Source organism: Artibeus jamaicensis, unplaced genomic scaffold (genome assembly GCF_021234435.1).
Source record: "Artibeus jamaicensis isolate MK-2021 breed Jamaican fruit bat unplaced genomic scaffold, CSHL_Jam_final contig_490, whole genome shotgun sequence".
NCBI lineage: Eukaryota > Metazoa > Chordata > Mammalia > Chiroptera > Phyllostomidae > Artibeus > Artibeus jamaicensis.
The window spans coordinates 17,904,698-17,927,597 of NW_026521861.1; the positions used below are offsets into that span (position 1 = coordinate 17,904,698).

The window sequence follows — 22,900 nt, forward strand, 5'->3', positions numbered from 1 at the left end:
GCCTGAGCACCTGCTCACACATGCACACGACAACCACTCAGTGCACAAATCAGTGAATAAGTGAGAGGCGGCTCTGTCTCTCCCGCCCCCCACATGCACCCCCAGTTTCTCTCTGTTCAAGTCCCACTTTGAAAGGAGCACAGGTCCAGACTGGAGAAAGCGAGAGCAGCAGGCAGAACTGTGGCTCTGGGCACGTCGGACCCCTGAGTCACACACCTGGCCTCAGATTTGGAGAGGGCCCACTGACGTGGGAATCAGGGAGGGCTCTGCCATCATCCCTCAGATGGACTTGGGGCTCTCGTCTTCTCTGCCCAGCTGCCAGGGGTCTGCCTACAAAGCAAACACTGACCCTTCTTCAGGAGCCGGGTGCTCACAAAGCCTTCCAGCCTGGCCCAGGCCCCTGAGCCCCACTCAGCAGGAAGCAGGGAGACCCTCACCCACTCCGGTCCACAGCCCCCAGCTCCTTCCTTGCCCTGGGGACATTGAATCAAGGCAGCCGCCTCCCAGGGGCATGGGGATCCCGTCTGCCTTTTTGTTTTTTCATGAAGCAAACCAGACGGAAAAGAGAAAACTCAAAAAGAAATCTTTTCGAAGTAATGACTGTTTTTCTTTTTGTTGTTGTTGTTAAAAAGTCATGCTCATTAAAAAAAACAAATCAAGCAATGTAAAAAAGGACCAAAAGATACCCTTCAAAACTATGGGAGGAGAAGAGTCTAAAAGCAGTAGAACCTGAGGTCACTAGGCTTGGATATGGCTGTGTGTTCCAGGCTTGGCTTCCTGCTGTGAGGAGGAGGGAGTACCACCTTGCTGCTCCTCCTCTTCAGGTTTGGTTACCGGCTTCCTAGTGACGCTGGCCAGGGCGGGAACAGCGACATCCTGGCCTGCCACGCCACCCCATGGGCTGTGGAGTCCCGATTCCGGAGCAGCGTGGAGCCTGCGCTCCACCAGCCCTTCAGGATGCTGCCTTGTGTCTGAGATCTGTGGCTAGACTCCCCCAGGTTCCATCATGAAGGCTTTGGGGGCGTGTCTCTGCCCCAGGCTTGAAACCGTCTGCTGCCTTTTCTATCCCGGGGACCATAGGGTCACATTCCCTTCCCCTCCACACTCAGTGGACCTTGGCCATCCTCCTCAGACACTGGACGCCTTGGGGTGTTTTTCCTTGTTTAGTTTCGTTTTGGTTGTTTATAGGGTTCTGCTTGGCTGTGGTGTTCAGTAGCTAAACATGGTTATGATTCAGCACTGACCACTCTGTGCTTTTTTTTTTTCTGGACTACTAGGCACTTGGTGGATGGGAGAGTGGAGTCCTTCTTCTGGAAAGGACTTCTCGTGTTTCGTGGAGTGCTTGCCATCCCAGTCCTCTGTCCCTTCTTCAGAAATGCTACTTATCCTTTCTCTTCCCCATGGGCCTTCTGGCATCTTTGTGCCGTTTCATCAGGCACGACTTTGTCAGACTTGTGTTTTTAGTTTTTTGTTGCTTTCAGTGTGGTTTCCACCGTCTCTGGAATGTTTCACAGTCCTTTCCTCTTCCACTTGTCTCTAAGCTCTGTGGCTTGCCTTTTATCTGTCTGTTGTCACAAAAGCTCTTCCTGGAAACTGACACAGATCGCTGGCTTCTCGGTACTTTGTGTCTAGTTTCTCAGGATCACAGGGAACTCATGTGATCTTTTCCTCTCCTCCTCTGAGCAGTAACCTCTCTCTTTGGAAGAATGTGATTCATCTGATGTTTACTCAGACTCCTTTCCTCCTTGTTTGTTTTCTGGCTGCCTCCTGCATGGATCACTCAGCTTGAATGGGCCCAGCGACCTGTTGAAAAAAATAGTGTGCGGAGGAGCAAAAGCTGTGAAATCATCTGATCAAGTCGGGCTTTTTCTTAGGGGCCATGACCCCCTCCATGTCCTGTGCCCGAGAAGGAGGTAATTGTCAGCCCCGCCTCACCTCCAGCAGTTGGGAAGATAGTCACAGGAACAAAAGGGGAAGAGGGTCATTGTCTCCTCCTCTGGCTCCAGGACCTGGGCCCATGACCATGCCCTTCACTGAATTAAGGCTCAGCAGGGTGCAGAGAGCAGGGGGAACATGGTTGGGGTCGAGGGAATTACAATGGTGGGGGGGAGGGTTCAGAGTTCTGTTTTCACTTAAAGAAGATATTCCAGTAACAGTTCAATTTAAAAATTATTTCTTTCTAAAAAAATTTGTTAGACTTTTATGTATTTTTAGAGAGAGAGGAAGGGAAGGAGAGAGAGAGATATCAATGTGTGGCTGCCCCTGGAGCACCCCCCACTGGGGACCTGGTTGTTTGCAACCTGAGTATGTACCCTGACCGGAAACCTGACCAGCGACCCTTTGGTTCCCAGGCCTGCACTCAATCCACTGAGCCACACCAGCCAGGGCTAAAAATGATTTCTTCAATCATTTTCTTCCCTCTGTTTTTCTGACTTTCTTCTGCAGATATTAGAATTTCTACCTTGATCTAATTTTCTTATCGTTTCTCTCCTACTTCCCATGTTCTTTTCTTCTCCCAATTTTTTCTCATCCTCCTGTGGGGCTTGTCAGTCATGCCACCACACGCTGAATCTAAGAGTCCCCACGCCCTACGCTGAGAGTCGTTGTTGTGTGGCGACTGCCAGCCCAGACCTCCCTGCCTCCTCTTCCTCCGCTCACCGGGCTGGCGGCGGACCGCCTCTCAGGTGCACGTACGTTCCCACACTCCTCCAAGTCTGTGCACTCTGAGCTCCCCCCCACCCTGCAAACAGCCCCCTTGGCCATTCTGTAGGCCCAGAGCTGCTGCTGCCTGCCCAGGGAGATGGACCTGGGAAGGAGGTCAGCATGGTCCCTGCGTTGCCTTGGGGCCATGTGGACGGGGACTTCCAAGAGTCCAGGAGCTGGAGCCTTGTCCAGAAGGAAAGGGGCATGGGCTCCAGCTGGGCCTGTCCGCTTGGCATTTGGGCTCTTTGACCCTCTGGGAACAGGCGTGGCCAAGGGAAGGCCGGAGGGGTGACACAGAGGACTCAGAGAGTGGGCAGGCTTGCAGCATCTTAGGAGACTTTCAGATCTCACAGGGATGGAAGAGAGGAAACTGTTCTCTGTTCCAGGCATCGTCCAAAGAAAGCACTTTGCACAAAGAGGTTATGGGCCCCAGTCTTACAGTATCATCTAAACCGCCCCCCCCCCACAGTTCCTCCCCACCTGCCGTTGTTGTAATGACACACACCTTCCAGGGGACGGGACGTCAGAGGGAAGCTGTGGGGTCACCTCTCGGGGTCCTCGCCTTCCCCTCGGACGTGCCATGCTCTGCAGCGTGGACACCTGAGTCTTGGTCCCCTGTCCACCTGTCTGTCTTCAGGAGCCTCATGCCTGCACATCAAACTCCAAGCAGGACTGACATGTATCTGAGCCAGGGAGGCAGTCGGTGGCCCAATCGCGGTTCTCAGCCTTTAGGGTTTCGGGAACCAGCACTTTTAATTTTAAGTTAAATTGGGGACTAACAGCGGGTCATCCACTTAAAACAAAACAGAGCAACAACCATGACCGAACCGCCATCCGCCACTCGTGACGGTTCCGTGCAAAACGCGGCAGTTGGGTGTCGGAGGGGCAACACCCCGCAGTGGAGGGAGTTCCTTCCGGTGCCTGAATTTGGCTTTACGAGACACACAGCACCTCGTCTTTACTTTTCATGTTTGCCTTAGACAAGGGAACACTCGAATCTTCCTTCATTTTCCCACACAGACCGATGTTTGGAAATCACTTCTTGAAAGTACGTAAAGGAAACATCTAAAAAGCCATTGTGTTAACACAGAGCTGTGCTAATTCCCAGAACCCTGGGGCGTCAGTGGGAACCCACAGAGAAGAGGGAGAAGGGCTGGCGTGGAACAGTCTGTCTGCCCTTGGACTTGGCTCTTCCATTCCAGGGGAAGAGTCAGTCCCAGCGGGCTCAGACCAGCCCCTGACATGGGCAGGCGTTGCGTCTGCACCTTCGCCTCCCAGCTCCTCTGTCCCAGGGAGAGTCTAGAGGGCGTGCTCTCCCCGAAGGACAGCTGTTGGCTTTGGTGTTCTCCTTCTCATCTCCAAGGCCAAGGGCAGGTGAAAGCTCACCTCTCGCTGTAGCAGAAATCCTCCTCTTTTAGACCTGGCCTCTCCCTGCCCTGCTGGGCACCGTGTGCATTCTGCCTTTCATGCCTGCAAGTCACCCCCTTCGCACCTTCCCAGATGCTTTGCAGTCTGGCCACGGTCCCTTCTCCAGGAAGCCACGGGAAACTTCCTGTCCACGTAGCCAGCCCTCTTCCTCCTCAGCCATCTCCAGCCATTCTCAAATCCACCCCAGTGCGTCCACTGCAGCACTGAAGCTAACGTCTCTGTCACACACTGTCATAGATGTGGCCACCTTACTTCCTCTGGAAGAGTGTAGTTCTGCAGGGACTGGGCCGAGGCGGACCAGCTCCGTTCCACTCCCCGGGGGGACCTGGTGGGGCTGGGCTGACCGGCTCTGAGACGAGATCGGGAGCCTAGGTTGTAGCTCAGCCTCCTCTGCACGGCAGTGGCGGCCGAGCTGAGATGCACCCGCCGTCCTGCCTTCCTCTGCTTGAAGGCAGCTCTGTCCCTTGAATCCATGTCCCTCCCATTTCTGCAAATTCTCTGGTCATACTCCAAGCTCTGCTGGTGCCACGTCCATAAACATGACAGTCCCAAGGCTATATTAGGGTTTTATGAGTCTCTTTGTAAAACGGATTAAGAGATTCAGTGTGAAACTCCCTCCATTTTTAAAGTTCCCCCTGCCCCTCGCTCACTTGGCTCCGAACACTCACGCCCACCCAGTTTCTCCCAGACAGATGGAGGCGCTTCCCTCCCCTGTCTTCCGACACTACTACTGGGCTGGGTCCCCGGCTCCCCTTTTCCTGGCACACAGGCATCCAGAGGGCTCCCTACACGGAGCGTCCCTCCCTCCCCAAAGCTGGCACGGCCCAGAGTGTAAGTGGCTCGAGTGAGGACGCGAATGGGACCAGCTGGCCCCGCCTGCCTGGGACCTGCCGGCTCTGCCCCGACATCTCGCCCGCGAAACCCCGAGTCCCGGCCCCAGAGGGCCGCTGTCCCAGAACCTGGGCTTATTGCAGATCATCCAACGGTAGAGCCAGGAGCGCTCTCTGGGCTCTGGGTCCAGGACTTCCAAATGACACAGAAACCGGAAGCAAACAGGTGACACTGGGTGCCCCTGGGGGGCGGAGGGCAGGAGACCTGCAGCCAGTGGCACCTCTGCTGGGTGCTCCCAGAAGGCTTGGCCTCCTCTGACATCATCCAACCCCCATCCAACCCGACTCGCCCAAACACCGCCCTGGGAGCGACTTTGCAGTGACCTTGATTAATCACAGTGGATGTGAAACCGCAGCCCTGGGAGGGAAGTGCCTCCCTCCCCAAGACCATGTGTCTGGTGGCCGCGGGGCTCAGGCTGGAGTTCCTCATCCTCAGTTTCCCAGAGGAACCGAGACACGGGCTCCACGCCCTCGGGCAGCGCCCCTTCCCCCCTCGCACGCTGTTGCTCCACATTTGGGACGATCCCATGCGTTCCACACCTGGTCTCCCGCAGACACCCCCACCTGGAGCCCTCACACACACCCAGAGCAGCTGGGCCACGGCTGCTCAGGGGCGGCCAGCTGCCCGCAGTCAGGGACTCAGACCAGAAGTGCCACGGAGGGGCGTGGTTTCCTGTCCACGCCAGGTCCCCCAGTCACGGCACCTCCAACATTAACACTGACCTCTCCCAAAGGCCGTGGGTGCTCGCCAGCTTCTGTTCACACTGGGGACCCGAACCCTCACCACCTCACGACACGAAGCCTCGGCACGGAGGTGGGTCTCCTCCTACGCATCAGAGGTGGCTGGGCTACTACCTTACCTCGAACTAGACGCTTCCACACTCAGAAACTTGGATTCTGCCCATGGGCCAGCCCCGCAGAGCCGCCAGAATGGAGCATGGCCCGACTCTCAGCCTTCTGGGGGGGAGGGGCAGGCCTGCCCACCCTGCGGTCCTTCATTGCACTGGCCCACAGCCACAGACCCAAGCAGCCTGGGGGGCCCAGGGGTGAGGGCTCCCCTCAGGATTCCAACTGCAGCTACTCCAGGGCCAGAGCAGGTTTCCATGGAAACCTGCATCCAAAGCTGAGAACCTTCTGGGTCCCTCTGAGCCACCTGCCTGGGTGCCCTCGCCCTGTCTCCACCCAGAGACGTGCTGTCTCTACCAGACTGGACGAGGCTGATGGCGGCCCCCTGTGCAAGGTGCTAAGTGGTAAAGATAAACCAAGGCACATCAGACCTCTCAGGAGTTCGCTTGTGCACACGCAGTTTCAAGTCAGGCAGCACCACACAGATGGTGGTTAGGAGTGCTCCCAGGTCAGGAGCAGGGGAGGGGTTTTTATGGGGAAGGCACAGAAGCAAAGCCAGGGAACCACGTGACTGGCTGCAGCATGGGCAGCTGCCTTACCTGGAAGAACCAGAACCCAGGTTAGGGGGCTGTTTGTGGTCGGTCGCTCTCAAGTTTCACTTTCTCTGATTCAGGCGCATTGACCCCAGCTTAGGTTTTGGTTCCACAAGACATTGGAGCCCCCAGGCTGATGTTTAACTGAAGTGCCCCGTGGTCCTCCCATCCCCCAATCTAACCATCCCCCTGGGTGGGGCCTGGGAGTGTAGGTCATGATAAAATAAACCACTGCTGAGTCCCCTTGGCGCCTTCCTGCTAACAAGGGACCTCAGAGGCTTCGCTTTACCGTCATTACTTCTGTTTGTAGGCGGGGACCCTGAGGTTCCCACCTGCCCCAGGACCCCAGTGCATTAGTGAACGCAGCCTGGGTGCTCCACCGTGGGTACCTGTCACCCACAGGAACGGGCCACCAGCCCCTCTCTCCTCTTCTAGTCTGATGGCAGTCTCTGAGATGGCAGGATCACCGATGTCACCCACCACCCCAGCAGGGTCTCGGGCGCTGGGGTCCCCACTCGAATGACTGAAGCGAGAAAGGGAGAATCCTGTGCCCCCCCTCCCCCGGCCCTGCGCGCCAGGTCGCACAGTGCTGCTCACCATTCCGGGCTTCCATTCCATTCAGAGTTCCTGGGCCATTCCGGGGCTTTGCCGCTTCCAGGAATCACTGGAAATGCAGCCGAGTAGGCAAGAAAAAAAAGCCCTGTGGACCCAGGATGGGGCTGAGGAGACCCCCGTTTAAGCCCCAGCTCTGCCAGGGCCCATCGCACCCCCATCTCCCGCCACCACCAGGCCTGTTCCCTCCTTCAAGGAAGCGACCAGAGCGATCACCTCCAGCTCTAGGGCCTCGCCACCTTTTTGTAATTAAGGTTTCAACCGATCCACTGAGTCAGAGGAAGCCAACCCGCATGAACGCGGAAAGACTCGCTTTGGAATTCGCACAGTGCACGCACCCTGGGGGGCGTCCGGGTCAGACGCAGCCCGGCCGCCCCAGCGGGGACCCGGAGGAGCTGTTCTCAGTGCCATTGCTGGAAAGGAAGGCCTGCTCGGGATGGGTGGGGGCAGGGGCATCTGCAGGAACCTGGGGAGCAAACACTGGCCTGGGGGTTCCACCCGACAACGGGACATGTGTGGGGTCCAGTGCCCTGTGCTGTGGCCCAGACAGGGGCGTGTGCTGTGCCCCTGAGCCTCACTGCACCCCCCATCCCATCCACGGCCTGGCCGTCTCCAGCGCATGGGCACGTCCCGGCTGTGCAGCCCCGGCTGGCAGTGAGGGCAGGGAGGAGGCTTCCCGACTCCTGGTCGCTCTCGGCAGCCTTGCCTATCTCTGGGGGCTTCTAGAATGATCCAGGCACATATATAATTTCAGGGCTTCCTTACTTTTCCAGTCTGGGACTGAAACTCAACCCTTCAGCATTTAAAATAAACAAGAGGAAAACTCAATCCCTTTTCCTTCCATAGCGCATGGGGACGGGAGGCTTGCAGTTTAAAGTCTCCTTCAAAGAAAACAGAGCTTAATGTGCTGATGGAGACGCCGCTGGAGCCAGGGGGCTGAGGTCGCCCACCCCACCCACGGGTGGACAAGGCCCAGGCAGCGTGAGCGTCTGCCTGGCGCGGGGCTCCACCGGCTCTGGCTGCGCACCCCACCTCCATGGGTCAAGGTCACTGAGGGCTTCAGGTGGGAAACAGAGTGTTCCGGAGCTTAAGAAAAACATAGCTATCTATCTATATATCTATCTATCTATCTATCTATCATCATCCACATATGTGTGCAGGAATCTACCACTGATTACGTACGTAGCAGGCACTCTTCCAAGCACTTCTCAACTATTGATTCACTTGGTCCCGTTTTACAGACAAGCAAACTAGGGTGTGGGAAGCCACGGTTCTCTTGCTGCTGATGGTAGAGCCCGGAGCTGAGCCTAGGCTGGTCTGGAGGGCAGGCTCCTAACCTCTGTGCCAGTCTAGGCAGGTCTGGGGCTGGAACTTGTGGGACTCCACAGGCCTTGAGCTGGCTAAGAGCCCCAGGCCCAGGGGTGACCAGCCAGCCGGCCCTAAAAGGGCAGCAAGGGGGGCAGGAGCAGCCTTATTCCAAGACCTCAGGCCCTGAGCCCCCAAGGGCCAGGTCAGCCAGGACCAGCTGGTGGGCAAGGAAGGGCAAGGAGCTGTGGAAAGAAATCGGAGACCGACTGAGAACTCCGATATTTCCTCTTTGTAGGGAACAAGTTGGGTCCCAGCAGGGGGCCAGCAGGGGTGGGGAGCAGGCCTTGGGAGGGGTCAGATTCAGGCATCCCTGGGCACCTCCTGGGAAGCCACCCCCTCCCTTGGAACTGTCTTCAGCACTTGGCCGGGGCCAGCGCGCCCTCTGCTGGGCTGGTCGGAGTCTGCACCCTCGGCCTGTGTCCAGAGGCCCCTTTCAGGCGTGCGTGCCTGTACACAGGCAACTGTACAACTCATAACTCACAAAACCGGCGACACAGCACTGCTTATACACTCACACCCATTCCAGTCACGTATTTGGACCGAGAACTCTTAGTTCACAGTCTCCTTGTCATGACGTCACTGCTGGAATTGCACAGAAGGGGTGAGTGGCCTGTTTTTGTCAGGGCCGGGGGCAGGGGGTAAAAGGCTGAGCTCCAGGTCTCCCCTGCCCCGGCCTGTCCAGGTCCCCTCGAGTTTGTCTGGGTCACAAGAGTGTTGCTCCACTTGAAAGTCACCCTTGGCCACCTGCTGGCAGGTCCAGAATAAGGACCTTGGGGTACAAGCCTGCATCGGGTTCCAGAGGCCTTTTGGAATTGGACACCCAAGACCTAAATCCCTAATGCACTTGACTTGGGGCTTAACTGAGACCCTCAACAGTTGGGAGCAAGGGTTGAAGTCTGCTAAGAAAACAGTGTGTTGCCTGTTTAACTACGAGATGTTTTTTTTTCCTCTCTGTTAAATTCATGGTTCCAATCATTCCAGATATTTTCAAAGCTCTTTCTCAGTGGCCAGAAACACACCCTGATCCCATAGGACAGTTCTAGAAGATCAGAATACCAGCCGATTGGCATCTTTTCATGGCCCAAACTTGACCCATAAAATCCCGCCCTCCAGTCAGACTGGCTTCCGGTCAGTGGCCATTATTTGGGTATTTGTGGAAGAAAGTCCAACTTTGCTTTCCCTCTGCCAGAACTCTGAGCTCCTGCCCACCGTGCCCCCCCCCCCACCGCCTGCCCTGTGGGCTGGCACCTGCAGCAAGAATGAGTGGCACAGGCCACCACTCGGGTGGCATTCGTACCAGGACTTCACTTGGGAGTTGAGCGCCATCCAGCTAATAACAGAAAGAATCCAGCCATCCCAGGCACAGGCCAGGGACGGCTCGGGCTCTCTCAGTTCCAGCAACACTGCCTCCGTCTCTGGCCTCATCCGCTCCTAACTGAGGATGAAGACAGGCCTCTCTGCCGGTGACCCCGCCTCTCTCTGCAGACCAGACCCTCCCTGCCTCCTGCGAAGCAGCTCAAACAAAAGCGGCCTCCATCAGCACCACGCCCTCTAAGCCATCCCTGTCTCTCAGACCTAGGCCAAAACCTTGGCTATCACCCCTCGTCCTGTCCCCTCACACCTGAAGCCAATCTGCCGAGACAACCTCTGGGGCCACCTCCCCCAAACTCCGATGGGACCCCCACACCATCAGCATCGCCTGCCCTGGCCTCGGCTCCAGCACCCAACAATGTCCACACGAGGCCTTGAGCCACCTCTCACTTTTTCAATTCCAACTGATGACAACAAAATGAAACATAAAATCCAGCTGCTCTGTTGCACTGATTCCAAGTGCTCAGAGGCCACCTGTGGATGGTGACAATTGGACGCCACAGACACACAGTATTTGTGTCACAGCAGGAAATCCTGTGGACAGCGCTGCTCCAGGACCTATCAGGGACCAAGAGACCAGGATGGCTGCCTGCTTGGGGTCTCTGGCCCCCACCCAGCCCACCCAGCAGGGCAGGCAAGGGGTTCTTCACACCTTTGCTGATACTCTCGTACCACCTATTCTGGAGACCAGAAGAACATTCAGCGTCCTGCCATGGCTGCCTGGGCCTCGGGTTCAGCCCATGTTCAGCAACATGCCCTGAGCACACGCCACATGCCAGGCACCGGTCTGGCAAGAGGAGAGGCCGGGGGCAAAGAGGCAGAACTCCTTGCAACCTCAGAGCTGTGTAGTGGGAGGTGGGCAAGGAGGAAGCAGCTGCTTGCTGAGCAAATGACGGTCGGATGGAAGATGAAATATGCTGTGAAGAAAAGAAGCCAGAGCAGAGACCTTGGGGGTGGCCTCACCACAGGTGACGAGTGTTACAGGCAGGGGGTCAGGCAGGTGGGGGCAGCCCTGGGGTGTGAGGAGCAGCCTGGCCTTGGGACTAGGACCAGGGAGCAAGGGGAGAGGACAGGACGCCAGGGAGGCAAGGATGAGAGGGGCCGGGCAGGCAGGCCCTTGGGGTGCTGGGCAGGGCGCGGCGTCCGTCTGAGTAGTGGGGCGCCTCGGCGGGATTTGAGTGATGGCCCCGGCTTACATTCTGGCTGCTGCTTGCAAAGCAGGGCTGGTGCTGAGGGCAGAGCCTGCCCAGCCTCCGGAGGCGTCATCTGGGGGGCAGCCAGGAGATGGGGGGACGGCGAAGCCTGGCCTTGGCTGAGGGATGCGTCCACAGGAAGGATCCCGGCCCCGTGGGGTGTGAGGCCGGAGAGCAGAGCAAGCATGGCGCCCCCCAGTGGGCCATTTAAGGATGGAGGTCCCAGGTGGGGAGGCAGGGCAGGCAGATCGTCAGGGCGTGGTGAAGGCCAGGAGGCTCAGGTGCTCGCCAGACACCCTCAGCTGGGCCCGGGCCTGTCCTCTCCTCTCCCTGCCCTCTCACCCTCAGCCGGGACACCCAGGTCTCCATGTCACCCGAAAATGTGCCCTGGCCTCCTGTCCAGGCACACCACCTTGCCTCACGCTTCCCGTAGCATTTAGCAGCCCTCGAAATGACCTCAGTCTCTTACACGTTGTTGCCTAGCATCAGCCCCTCGAGAACAGACGTCTGTCTGGCTCCGGGCTACGTCCCCCACACTGGAACAGTCCCGGACCCCTGGGCACGCAGCAGCCACCTGTGGCTCTCCTGCCACCACGTCACAGAAGTGACATGGGGCCCACTGCAAGGGGCAGGGACGCCCATGTCACTGCTGCTCTCAGACCCTAATGAAAAAGAACATCCTTCCTGCACCCTGCTGGACCCAGCCCCGGAACTTGGAGGTGAGACACAGTCTCTCTCTCTCTCTCTCTCTCACACACACACACACACTCAAACAGGTTTTAAATCCTGTTTTGTTCTCCCCCCCAACCCCCCAGTTCCTATCTATGGCCTGAGGGTTTGGGCAGGGAGACTGAGGAAGCCTGGACAGCCAGCGGGCCCTGTGTGTATTTTTTTAATGCACTGCAGTATATTAAGTATTACAACTTTGAGCTACAGTGAAGAGTGACTGACACTCCTTTTCAGCAGCGGGACCATTTAAAAGGGATACAAGCGGAAGGCGGAGGACCCAAGCCTGGCTGGTGGACAGTGGTCCTGTCCCTCCCTATTCCTGAGCCAATGCCAATCCCACAGATGGTCAAATTGTCAGGAAAGTGCTGAAAAATGCTGGTAAGCACAACTAGAACAGTGGAAATGTATATAAACACATTGGAGGTGGCAGAAATTTTCCCTTTCGTTCTCAATTTCACGGCACATCGCGGCCCTGGGGAAAAAAAATGTCTCAGCGTGCAGAGGTCTGTGCTCCTGGATCCGAGCAACGTGGAAGGAGCGCCCCCTGGAGGCGGCTGGGCCGCAGGCCCCCTCTTCCCAGGGCTCCGGAGGACGGTCTGCTCCCCAGAGCCTGAGGTCGGTTCTCTGCAGAGGCGGGGCCTGGTTGGAGGACAGCTGCTTCATCTCTGCTGGCATGGACGATCAAATGGTGGGTACACTGTTTTTCAATCATTCCCAAATGTCCTCTAATCCCCAGGCGAGGAGCAGGGTGGGTGGGGGATGGGAAGCTTCTGCATCACTAGCCCCCGCCCCCACCCCGCCCCTTCTGTCCTGGGAGCCACAATGGCAGCGCAGGGCCCGCAGGCAAGGTCTCTGCACGTGATGAAAGGCAGGTACCTTCTTCCTGGGATTTTGGCGAGCCCTCAACCGCTCTTCCTTCACGTGCACCAAACTCCATCTTCTGAAGACATCGCTGCCTTTTGTCTTCAGCCCCTTGGCTGAAGCGCTTGGTGAAGCGGACATGCCTCGTTCAGGAGCCCGAGTTCCTCCCTCAAGTTCTGCTGATGGAAGGTCCTCACCCCACTCCTCCCAGGAGGTCTGCTCCTTGCCATTTGGCTTTGCCTCATCTAGAAGGGAAGTTACTGTTGACGAAGGAAACATCACTGCCTATATTCCTGAATCTTTTATTTCCAGACCACAGCCCTTCAAGTTCCACAGCAGAAATTTGCCATCGTCATACTCCGTTTCATTGGTGACCTGCCCCGGGGCAAAGTGGTTCTCCTCACTAGCGAGCCAGTTAAAGGGTTTGCTGGAGTGACCAGAAGCCCACCGGCTCCCCTTTCACAGGTCATCCTGCAGGGACGGCACAGGTGGCTCTGACCTGTCTGGCCTCCTGGCGAACTGGCTGGTTTCTGTGTCTTCCCTGAAACCAAACTCATGCACAGATGCCGTGTTCCTCACCTTTCCCTACCCACACACTGGGCCAGGGGCACAGGGGACAGAGAGAGGTCGGGTCAGCCCCATTAGAGTGGGTCAGGACCGGTGTCTGCCGCCCCCAGAGTCCCAGACCTCAGTGTGTCTAAAGTAAGGCAGGTGCTCAGTTCACCTGGTGAAGGGGGGCCGGGAGCCCCGCAGCCCCCTGGACCCGCTGTATTACCCCCTTCAGCCCCTTACATGTAACAAGGGATCTGCCCGGGGTCAGAGGTGGCAGATCCTGTCTGCACAGGCTAGAAGGCCACAGAGTCAGGGCCTAAAGCAGGCTGTTTGCAAGTGGGAGGGAGGGAGCACTTGGGGACGATGGCTCCCTCTGGGTCCCCCTGATGTGCACAGTCTTTGGGGGGCTGCCTGAGTCCAGAGCACAGGTCGGCTCAGGGCAGCGTGTTTGGAAGGGTGGGTTGGTTGGCGAGGGATGGGAAGGGCAGGTGCCCGCAGCAGAGGCACCACAGTGGGGAGGGGCTAGGGAAGGAGGTGTCTGGACCACCACCAGTCCCAAAGGGGTCAAGGGGCTCGGCTCAGCCCACCGGGAGCAGCGTTCTGGAGGCACCAGACACAGTGGGGGCAGCGCTGGGCCAGGAGTCAGGTGAGTTCCCAGCTCCCAGCTCCACAACCGGCCATTTCCAGGCCACCCTTTCCCTGTGCACACTATGGCTGCAGACCAGCTTTGCCGAGACAAGGGTGGGTGCATCTGCCACAGCCACCCCTTCCCCACATCCCAGCATGTTCAGAGCAATGCTCCTGATGGGCTGAGCTGAGACCTTAGTTCTTCCACCCTTGGGCTCCCTCTTGGGGTCACCCTTGATCCCTGGGGGCTCCCTGGCCCAGCAGGAAGTCAATTGGGCAGTCCAGATAGGTGATGGGCATCCATCCTCTATGGCAGCCCTGGGAACCCTAAGCCAAGGCTTGTTGACTGCAGTGCCCATTAGGGCCACACGGGGGCAGCGTACGGCAGCATTGCAGTGCCACTGCTCCCTCTGCTCCAAGGGTCAGGGGTCCCGGAATCCCAGAGGTGGGGAGAATGGTCGCCACTCCCATTTCCACAGGCTTCGCCACACACTTCCTCCATGAGGTGCCTTAGGAAGGTAAGCAGCTTAGGAAAAGTGACAGGTCTTCAAAAGGCAATAAAGAAATGGGCAGATCTGAAAGGGTCCGTAAAATCCTGCAGGCCCCCACACTGTTCAGTGGGGAAAGGAAAGCTAAATCACTTTGCCTGATGTCAACCAGCAACCCAGCTTCCAGGGCCGGTCTCTCCAGGCGCTGGCTGCCTGTCTCGTTGGAACATCACTCCCCCGCTGGGCGTGAACCCTGAGAAAGAAGGTAACTGCTTAGAAGGGCTGCTGGTGACTAACTGGGCTCAAAAATAAATAATAATAATAAAAATAAAAAACATACACACATAAAAAAAAAGACCCAGAGCCTCGCAGCCATTTCTACCCAGGGCCTCTCATGCTAAGCTGCCTGCCCCCTGCACTGTGGTCCTGACATCTGAGCCAGTCCTTACAAAGGAGTTCTAGGAATCCTGGTTCAACCAATAAGATGGGGAGGTTCCATGTCCAATTGGAGGGATACCCTCCATCAGGATCTTCACTGAGCCATCAGACAGGCTCCATTGTGACCAATCAGGACAGTGCCTTTTGGACAGATCAAACTGCAAGGATTTGGAGTCCTTATTTGCATGAGAACAGACCAACAGGGAACAGGGGTGGAGACTTCAGTTCACATAAGTCAGCTCCCAGCTGGCTTTGAGAGTGTTTTCCCTTTCCACCAAGGACTGGAGACTGCCTAGCCCTGGCTGGACCTGAAACACTGGAGATGAAACACTGTAGGTGTCTTGCCAGACTGGGCAGAGCTGTCTAACAGGACAGGGATGTGGCCCCAGGGCCACCAAATAGCCTTCCCCAGGCATGCCGTTCTCCAGAGGTGCTACATCACAGTTGAGCATTTGCACTGAATAAAGTTTCCTTTCTTACTACACTACAAACTGGGGATTCCTGCTGGCGTCGCGTTAGTTCCACGCACCATTGGTTGACATGGGTATCTAGGGAGCAGTCCCCATAATTTGCTATATGGACAGGGGATGGAAGCACAGAAACCAGTAGCGTCAGATAGAAATGCCACATTAAGCGAAGAGGAACTAAGAAGGGGGAGAGGTCTCCTCACGCAGGTCAAGAGGTGAGAGGGAGGGTGGAACCCAGGAGGAGGCAACATTTGAACTTGGCCTTGGGGCGGAGTAAGAAGCTGGCTCAGTGGAAGAGTGAGGAGGGTGGGCAGTCCTGGAGCTCGGGGACAGGCAGAAACTTTGGAGCCCACGTGAGGCACATGTTCTCTTAGGGGAAGTAGGACATTAGGGGCCAGACAGAGGAGTTTGCCCCCATCCTGAGACCCTGTAGGCCGCCGTTGGAAGTGGGGGCTGGCGTGGATCTGGAATTTTCCTGGATTCCATTACAATGACCGTGCGGCACAGGGCAGTTCTCCAGATGAGCTCATGTGGAGGTGGGAGTAAACACGTGGTCTCCATGGCAACAGTGGGGCCTAGTTTGGGAGGTCCAGCTACCCCTCTGAGAGCTGGAGGCCTGCCCTGAGGAGCAAAGCGGCCACTCCTCATTCCTTGGCCGTGACTCAACCACGCAGGGGCAGCAGGGGCTGCTCGCCATGGGGAACCCCTTACAAACCCCAGAACTGGCTAAGGGGCAGGCAGGGGTCCTGAGAAAGCCTCAGACTGAGAGGTGGGAGGCCCCGTGGAGCACCCAGTCCCACCTGTTCAGCCTCCCTGAAGTCAGAGGCTCTTGCTGAGGGCCGGAGGCCCATGCAGGACACAGGGATGCAGACAGGGGGCAGCAGAGGCTGAGAGTGAGGCTGGGCCGGGTTGGCCCTTGCAAGGCTGGGCACCAGATGACAGGCAGGGGAGGTCAGATGCTGTCCAGGTCCGTCTTGCTGCTGCTACAAGGAAATGGCCTTGAAGATGCCACCTGGCCCTGACCTCGGGCCCCAGTGCCTGCCTCAGCCTCCCAGCCTAGAGCACCTGGAAGGGCTGCACTCACCCATCTCACCAGAGGCTCTGCCCTCTTCATTTGCCTCCTTGGAAGCTCAGACATCAGAGGTGAGAAGAGCAAGGTAAGAAGACTCGGGACCTAGAGACCAGTAGACCTGAGAGCTGGCCTTTAGTAGCTGGCGGGGGGGGGTCTGGGTCTCCTTATTTGGCCCCTCTGAGCCACCGTTTCCCCACCTGTATAAAGGTAGACCCACCCTCCTATCCGGGGACCCACGGACACGGGCCACCTGACACAGGGCCCGGCACTCAGCACCTGCTCAGTGAAGAGCCGGCCCCACTGTAACTGCAGGTGGCTCCCCAAGCCTCCCAGCGCCGACCTCCAGGATTGTTCTGACCAACGCCCTTCAATTGACATTATGCTCACAGTAGTTCAATTGTGATTGTTCCCAGGTCTTTCTGACATGGGCGGTGCTTCATATATAAATGCACAATTTAATTAAATATGTAAACCAGCAGTCCTCAAACTGTTTAGTAGCAAGGTGCCTTTACACTCCTAAAAATTACCCAAGATCCCAAAGAGCTTTTGTTTATGTCATTTACGTCTACCGACACTGTATTCAAAAGTGCAGCCAAGAGACTTTAAAAACCACGAATGCACAGACACAAGGTTGGACAGGCTGTGGCCCCTGGACACCGTCCCCTGGACATGGCTGTGACGGGTGGATCTCCCCAAAGGTCTGGAGGGTCCCCAGCACCCCCAGACCACCCTTCGAGGACCACCGACACAAACTAACGAGCCACACTCTGAAGGCCAGGCAGGAGGTCTCTGAAAGTGCGAGCACAGATGGAGGAAATTCCGTGGGGCGCCCACCACCCAGGCCATGGGGGACCGTCTCAGGCAGCTTGGCGGGTGGTTCCCACTCTCAGGCCCTCCGAAAACCAAAACCCAAAACCAAAACTGACGCCTCCAAGCTGCCCCAGAATCACCCCACCTGCACACTCACACTCAGGGAAGAGGCTTTGGCCCTTTGATCAAAAGACAAATTAATGAGCCTTAAATGTTTTAAGTAAAATGTTTAAGAAGTGTGTACGTGGTTAGGGAGGATTCTCCAGTTTCCCAACATGCCCAGTTTACTCTGTAATTACTGACACTTGGAGAACACCCCTCTCCCATCGCCTCTCCCGGTCGGCACGGCGTGAATACCGGGTGGGAGAACTGCCCAAGGAATCAGCAAATGAGCCAGCGAACCGTCCCCCCATCCCAATGCCCAGGGCCTCGTGCAAAGTAGATGTTCAGAAAATATTTGCCAAAACGTCAGTTTGACTGTTTGTCCATTTCCCACCTGGAACACGTCCACTTGGTGCCTTTGCAACCCTCGGGCAAGGCTGAGCCCAGGGGCAGCCCGTCCACTTCTGCTGTGACCACCCGAGAGCTGACGCAGCAGCTTTGCAAATGAGGGGCATGGAGGGGAGCAGGGTGCCACCAAGGCTGGGAGGTCTGGGGACAGGGAGGGGCTTCAGGAGCAGGGACAGGACCCAAGTCACAGAGTCGAGCTCAGCCTGGGACCATCAGGCATGACCCACGAAAGGGAGGTGAGAGGTCAGCTCCCAAAGCCATCCCTGGAGCTCGAGGCTGGGGCCAAAGGTCACTGGACCTTTGAATCCAAACGTCTGAAGACAGCAGTAGGCCTGCCGGTGGTCAGGGCCGGACCCCACACCCAGACTCTCCCCTCCTGCAGCCCCGCACGGGGCGTCCCTGGTCACATCTCAGCCCTTCCCTCCGGGGCCTTGTCTCTCTCTCACCCGTCACCAAAGGGAGTAGGTTGCCTTCACAGAGAAGGTGAACACCGCGTGCGGGTAAGATGTTGAACCCCCTTCCGCGACTCCTGCACACACCGGGGACGCCGCGGAGAGAGAACCCACCATGAGGGCTCGTGACAGCAAGCAAGGCCCTGCGTGCTCGGGCACCCGCCACGGGGCGCACATTTAATTCTGGTAAATAGTGATAAAAGCTCAGCATAACTGCAGGTCACTGCTCCAGCTCACGGGGTGAAGGGCAAACAGCCCAGTCCAGTCCCACGCACGGCTTCGCAGAACACAGCGTCTCTTGAAGACCAGGTTGGGAGAAACACTCCACTTCCCTTAGGTTTTGGGTGACAGGTTCAGGGCCCCCCACTCCGCCGTTGACAAGCTCGAGCCTCGGGCAAGAGAGAGCAGGGGCATCCGCCCTCGGAGAAGGGCCCCTGGACAGAAACTGCGCCTTGGTGGCACCGGCGGGCACAGAATGGGCTGGCCGGCGTGTATAAAAGGACCTGTCTAATAAACCAAATAATATTGGAAATAACACCGTCCGTGATACTTCTGTAAGAAGCAGAATGAGGCTGCATGTCACTCGCATGCATAGGAGTATGTAAGAAAAGTCCCCTGTAGTTACGGCGGGGGCGGGACAGCAACATACACAGTGAAAATGACAAGTTAGCTGGCAGAGACGCCGATCCGTGAAAGGGCTGTGTCCAGAGCGAGCGGCCTCGTCACCCACAGAACGGAAGGGAACCCACTCAGAAAATGCACCCTCCCTCCCCCACACGCACGCACACACACACCGTGCTGCAAATACACACACACACGCTGACGTGATGTTCCCCAGTGCACGCATGTGCTCCAAGTGCCGACTGTGATGGAAGGGCAGGGGGCTGTCCCTGAAAGCGGGTGTTGAGGACACACAGCTCCTTCAGTAGCGGAAAGACCCGGGCTGTGCCCACACCGAGAGCCCTCCGCACGCCCTTGGACGGGTGGTGCGTCCCACCTGCGACGGCAGAAAGGCGAGGGCTGTGGCTGGAGGCTGGCCAGTCCTCGCACCTGCGAGTGCCGATGGGTGTGAGGCTGTCGACAGTTTCCGACTCGGTGTCCAGGACCGTGAGTGGGAGCTCTGGTTCGTTCTTGGGAAGCTCCCCCGACAACACGTGAGCACACAGCATCAACGGTTCCCACCTGGGGCTGTGTGCTGAGGGTCCTCCGTCAGTCTTTGTCCATCAGCTCCAGGAAATGACAAACCATTAGCCCATCCATGGAGATAGCAAGCTGCCAGGTGGCCCAGCAAGGTCCCTACAGAATCCCAGCATGCCACACTAGGCCCCAGGGCAGCTCATGCGTTGTGTTTCTGAGTCAGGACAGGGGCATCTTGTCATCTGTGGATGGAGTCAGGGCCGCTGCCAGGTGTGGCGGAGCAGGGAGGGGCCACGGGCTCACCCAAGGGGAGGCAGAGCAAGGGAGGCCGGGGCGGCCAGACCGAAACTTCAAGTTCCCCCGGTTCCATGGCCTTGTGCGCAGGACGGGTCTGGCTCCCCAGATGTCCAGGAACCTTTCAGCGCCTTGAAGTTGCTCAGTCACCCCTTCAGCTACAAATCAAATGCTATTCCAATTATAAACCAAACAAGCTCTGGAGCACACTTCTAAAGAGGCAGGAGAGCCTGTTTAACTCTCTACATGAAACCTAAGTCCATGAAAACAGAATGGGAGGTGGTCCGAGAGGCAACAGGGTTTATCTCTGAAGGGAATGAAGGGCTGACTGTGGAATAAAAGGCAGTGCAGGGGATGAAAACACTTCCATCCCTGCCAGGTGAGTACTGATCCACAGAGTGTTCCAGAACTGGATGTGAGGGGGGAGCGCTGGCGGGCCCCACGGCATGACCCCGAGCACGCTCGGCTGGACCCCAGAACAGTCCAGTGTCAGGCCAGGGGGTCCCCTCCCAGCTCCCGGAGCGGTGCTCACCAGCCTCACCCCAGGAGCAGGGGCCCCCGGCCAGGAACAGAGGGCAATCTGTCCAGCAGGGGGGCTTCTGGCAGCCTCGGGCAGAGGGGCGTCGAGAGGGTTGGAGCTGGCTGTTCAAGGTCACAAAGGAAATTCTGGACGGTCATGATAAACAAGAGCCTGGGAGGGAAAGAAGCCTCGAATTCAGGCTCTCTCCTCACTCTGAGTACAGTGGTCCCCCTCAGAAAGAGGCTTATAAATCGCGGTGACAGCAAACCCAGGCCAGCGGTGGGAGCCGGCCTCACGTCTTCTTCCAGGTGAACGCCTCGTCGGCCAGGACCTGCGCCAGCCTGGCGTTGAAAGGCTCGTAGAAGTCCTGCAGGATCCTCTGCGTGACCGGCCACATGGGCCCCAGGCTCCGGTCCTCGGGACGCCGGGCGTTGGACGCGGGGCTCTTGGTCATCAAGGCCTCTTGTTTCTCACTTAAGGGCCCTGGAAGGGGAAGAGAAGAGGCCTGTGAGGCGGGAGGCAAGGGCGGGCTGCAGAAATCCCAGCTGTGCTGCAGGCTGAAATGGGAACCCCCCCCCACTCCCACCCCAGAACGTGTCTGGTGATCGAACTCCTGGGCCGGACCCACCAGGGAGCTGCTGAGGGTGGACCGTAGATGGAGCATTATTCCAAAGCCGCAGGCTTCACGGCCGGTGTTCGGTGCCCCCCCGGGAGGTGCCCTGGCACTTCAAGCTGCCACCTCCGGGAACCTCCCCGCCTGGCTTTCTCCCCACTGCCCACCAGTGTGGGCTCCCATGGCGGCCATCAGCTGGTCCCCAGGCCCCTGCACAACCAGCCAGGCACAGTTGTGTGCAGATTTTCCGACTCACCAGCCCACTGTCACACCTACTTCGGGCTGCACAGGGGACCACGGCAGGGCCCTAGCTCACCCTGTGTCTTGCTGTGAAGTGGCCGCAGGGAGGGGGGGGAGGAGGGCTGTCTATGCCCAGAGACCCCACCGGCTGAACCCCACCTGGGAGCAAGCCAGCAGGACTGCCGCCCGAGGCTGCACCTCCGCCCCGGCCCTCGGGACCGTGAGCCCCACACCAGCATCACTCGCCACCAGTTCACTGCCCAGGCCTCCTTGCCCCAGGCTCTCGGGGTCTGGCCACAGCCTCCAGCGTGTGGAACGGAAGGAGCAGAACTGGCCTAATCGAGCATCTTGGGGACTAAAGACAAGCTTGCTCGTGCTCAAGTCTGCAGGGAGCCAGACCAAAGAAAAGTGGGCCTCGGCCTTCGAAGAAGGTGGTCCAGGCCCATTTCAGCACCTGCTCTCCGGAAGTGGGAGGGAGAAAGTCAGACGACAGAAGGGTCCCTCGTCCCGGCAGGGCCCAAACGGATGTCTGGGCCCCAGAGGCCCGGGAGCCAGGCCCAGCAGCCTGCACCCAGCCCATGGCTCGAATCCCAGGGGTCCCCCAATACTTGAGACAATGCGATGCCTCCCACAGGCCCCAGGGCCTCGGCAGGACGGTCCCTGCCACCCCCCAACATGCAGTCCACCCCCAAGGCTCAGTTCACGAACTATTTCCCTCCACGGTCCCTTCAGCAGCTGGGACCCCGAGTCACCTGGATACACCCATTGTGACCACACTAACCATCCCCATCATCCTGCCAGGTATTTGAGCCACAGTGTGTCCCCTCCCTCCAGTGGATGGCAGGCTCCCAGATGAGGGGACGTCAGTTCCTCCCCAGGGACCCCCCACAGACACACCGCCCACAGGCCCAGAGAGCAGCTGGTGGCTCACAGACAGAGGCGGAGCGGCCTCCCAGCTCCGCCGGCCCTGCCTGGCTCACAGAGTCTGCCTGTGACCCCACGAGTGTCCCGCACGCGTGGCACTCCAGTCCGGCGATGCTCGTACCGAGGTTGAGAAATTGGAAGACCCGGTGCATGGTGTGCTTGACGTTGGAGGCGTGGTCTTCCAGGCGAAGGACCAGGAACTGTTCTTTCCTGAACACGGTGAGCCAGTCCAGGAGATACACAGCGTACAGCCCCACCTGCAGCCGCACCTAGGACCGGAGAAGGGGGCGGGCGTTACCCCAGGAGCAACCCTGCCCCCCGCACCATGTGGCACTTTCCCCCAAGTGTCATGGCACATCCTTATAAACCAGCCCCAAAGACTGGCTGATCCTAGCAGACAGCTGTCTTCAGACACCAGACATCAAATGCCACGCGTTCTGGCCTCCTGTGCAGACTCCCACTTAGGGTGGCACATCATCCTCATGATGGCCCTGTCAGCAGCCCCGCGACACATTTCACAGTGAGGACTGCGATGAAGAGGCCAGTGGAGGAGCCCCCACAGGCACAAATATTCTTTGCACAATATCCCGGCTGTCTCTGCTCCTGTGCCCAGCACACAACGGCCGCGAAAAACACCTACAAACCCCTCAAAGACAAGCCGGGTGAGGGAGCCGCTGCCGCCTTGGCCGCGCAGGCCTCCAGGCCCGTGAGGGTGTGTGCACATTTGAATGTGTGCACAAGTTGGGGGCTGGGGGACAGTCCTTGTCCTCCTCCTGGGCCATCCCTCGTGTCAAACAGCAAGCCTGGCTACTGAAGAATTAACCTCACCCAGAGAGAGGCCTGGCCTCTGTCTCCAGCTCCTGGAGGTGACCTCTGGGCCACCCAGGACGTCCTGCCTGATGTGAGGGTCTTTGCTCAGTGGGGGGACCTGGCCGCTGGCCAGTCCAACTCCGTGTGTTTTGACAGGGCCTTTGCACCACTCGGTATCAGCCTGACCTCCAGGAGGGACTAGAGATGGACAGCCATCCCCGGGGCAGTATGTTATGGGGCCCCAGCGAGGACTCTGGACACTGAAGGCCTCGGCGGGCCTCCCCGGTCAGCAGCACTGTGAGTCCTGGTCACACCCGGAGGCGGGGAGGCCTTCACACTGCGCTTGCCTCAG

The 22,900-nt window shown here is 58.0% G+C and overlaps 1 protein-coding gene across 6 annotated transcripts in view; it reads right to left on the minus strand.

The window, feature by feature from the left end:
* Positions 1-19,580: 19,580 nt before the first annotated feature.
* Positions 19,581-22,900, minus strand: part of CHST15 (carbohydrate sulfotransferase 15) — a 67,962-nt gene continuing 64,642 nt past the window's right edge. For all 6 annotated transcript variants that reach the window (XM_037159189.2, XM_037159190.2, XM_037159194.2 and 3 more), the window contains 2 exons: positions 21,860-22,007; positions 19,581-20,444 (listed from right to left, as the gene is read on the minus strand). In XM_037159189.2, coding sequence (XP_037015084.2) covers positions 20,254-20,444; positions 21,860-22,007 — 339 coding nt within the window. In that variant the 3' untranslated portion in view covers positions 19,581-20,253. The remainder of the gene's footprint in view (positions 20,445-21,859; positions 22,008-22,900) is intronic.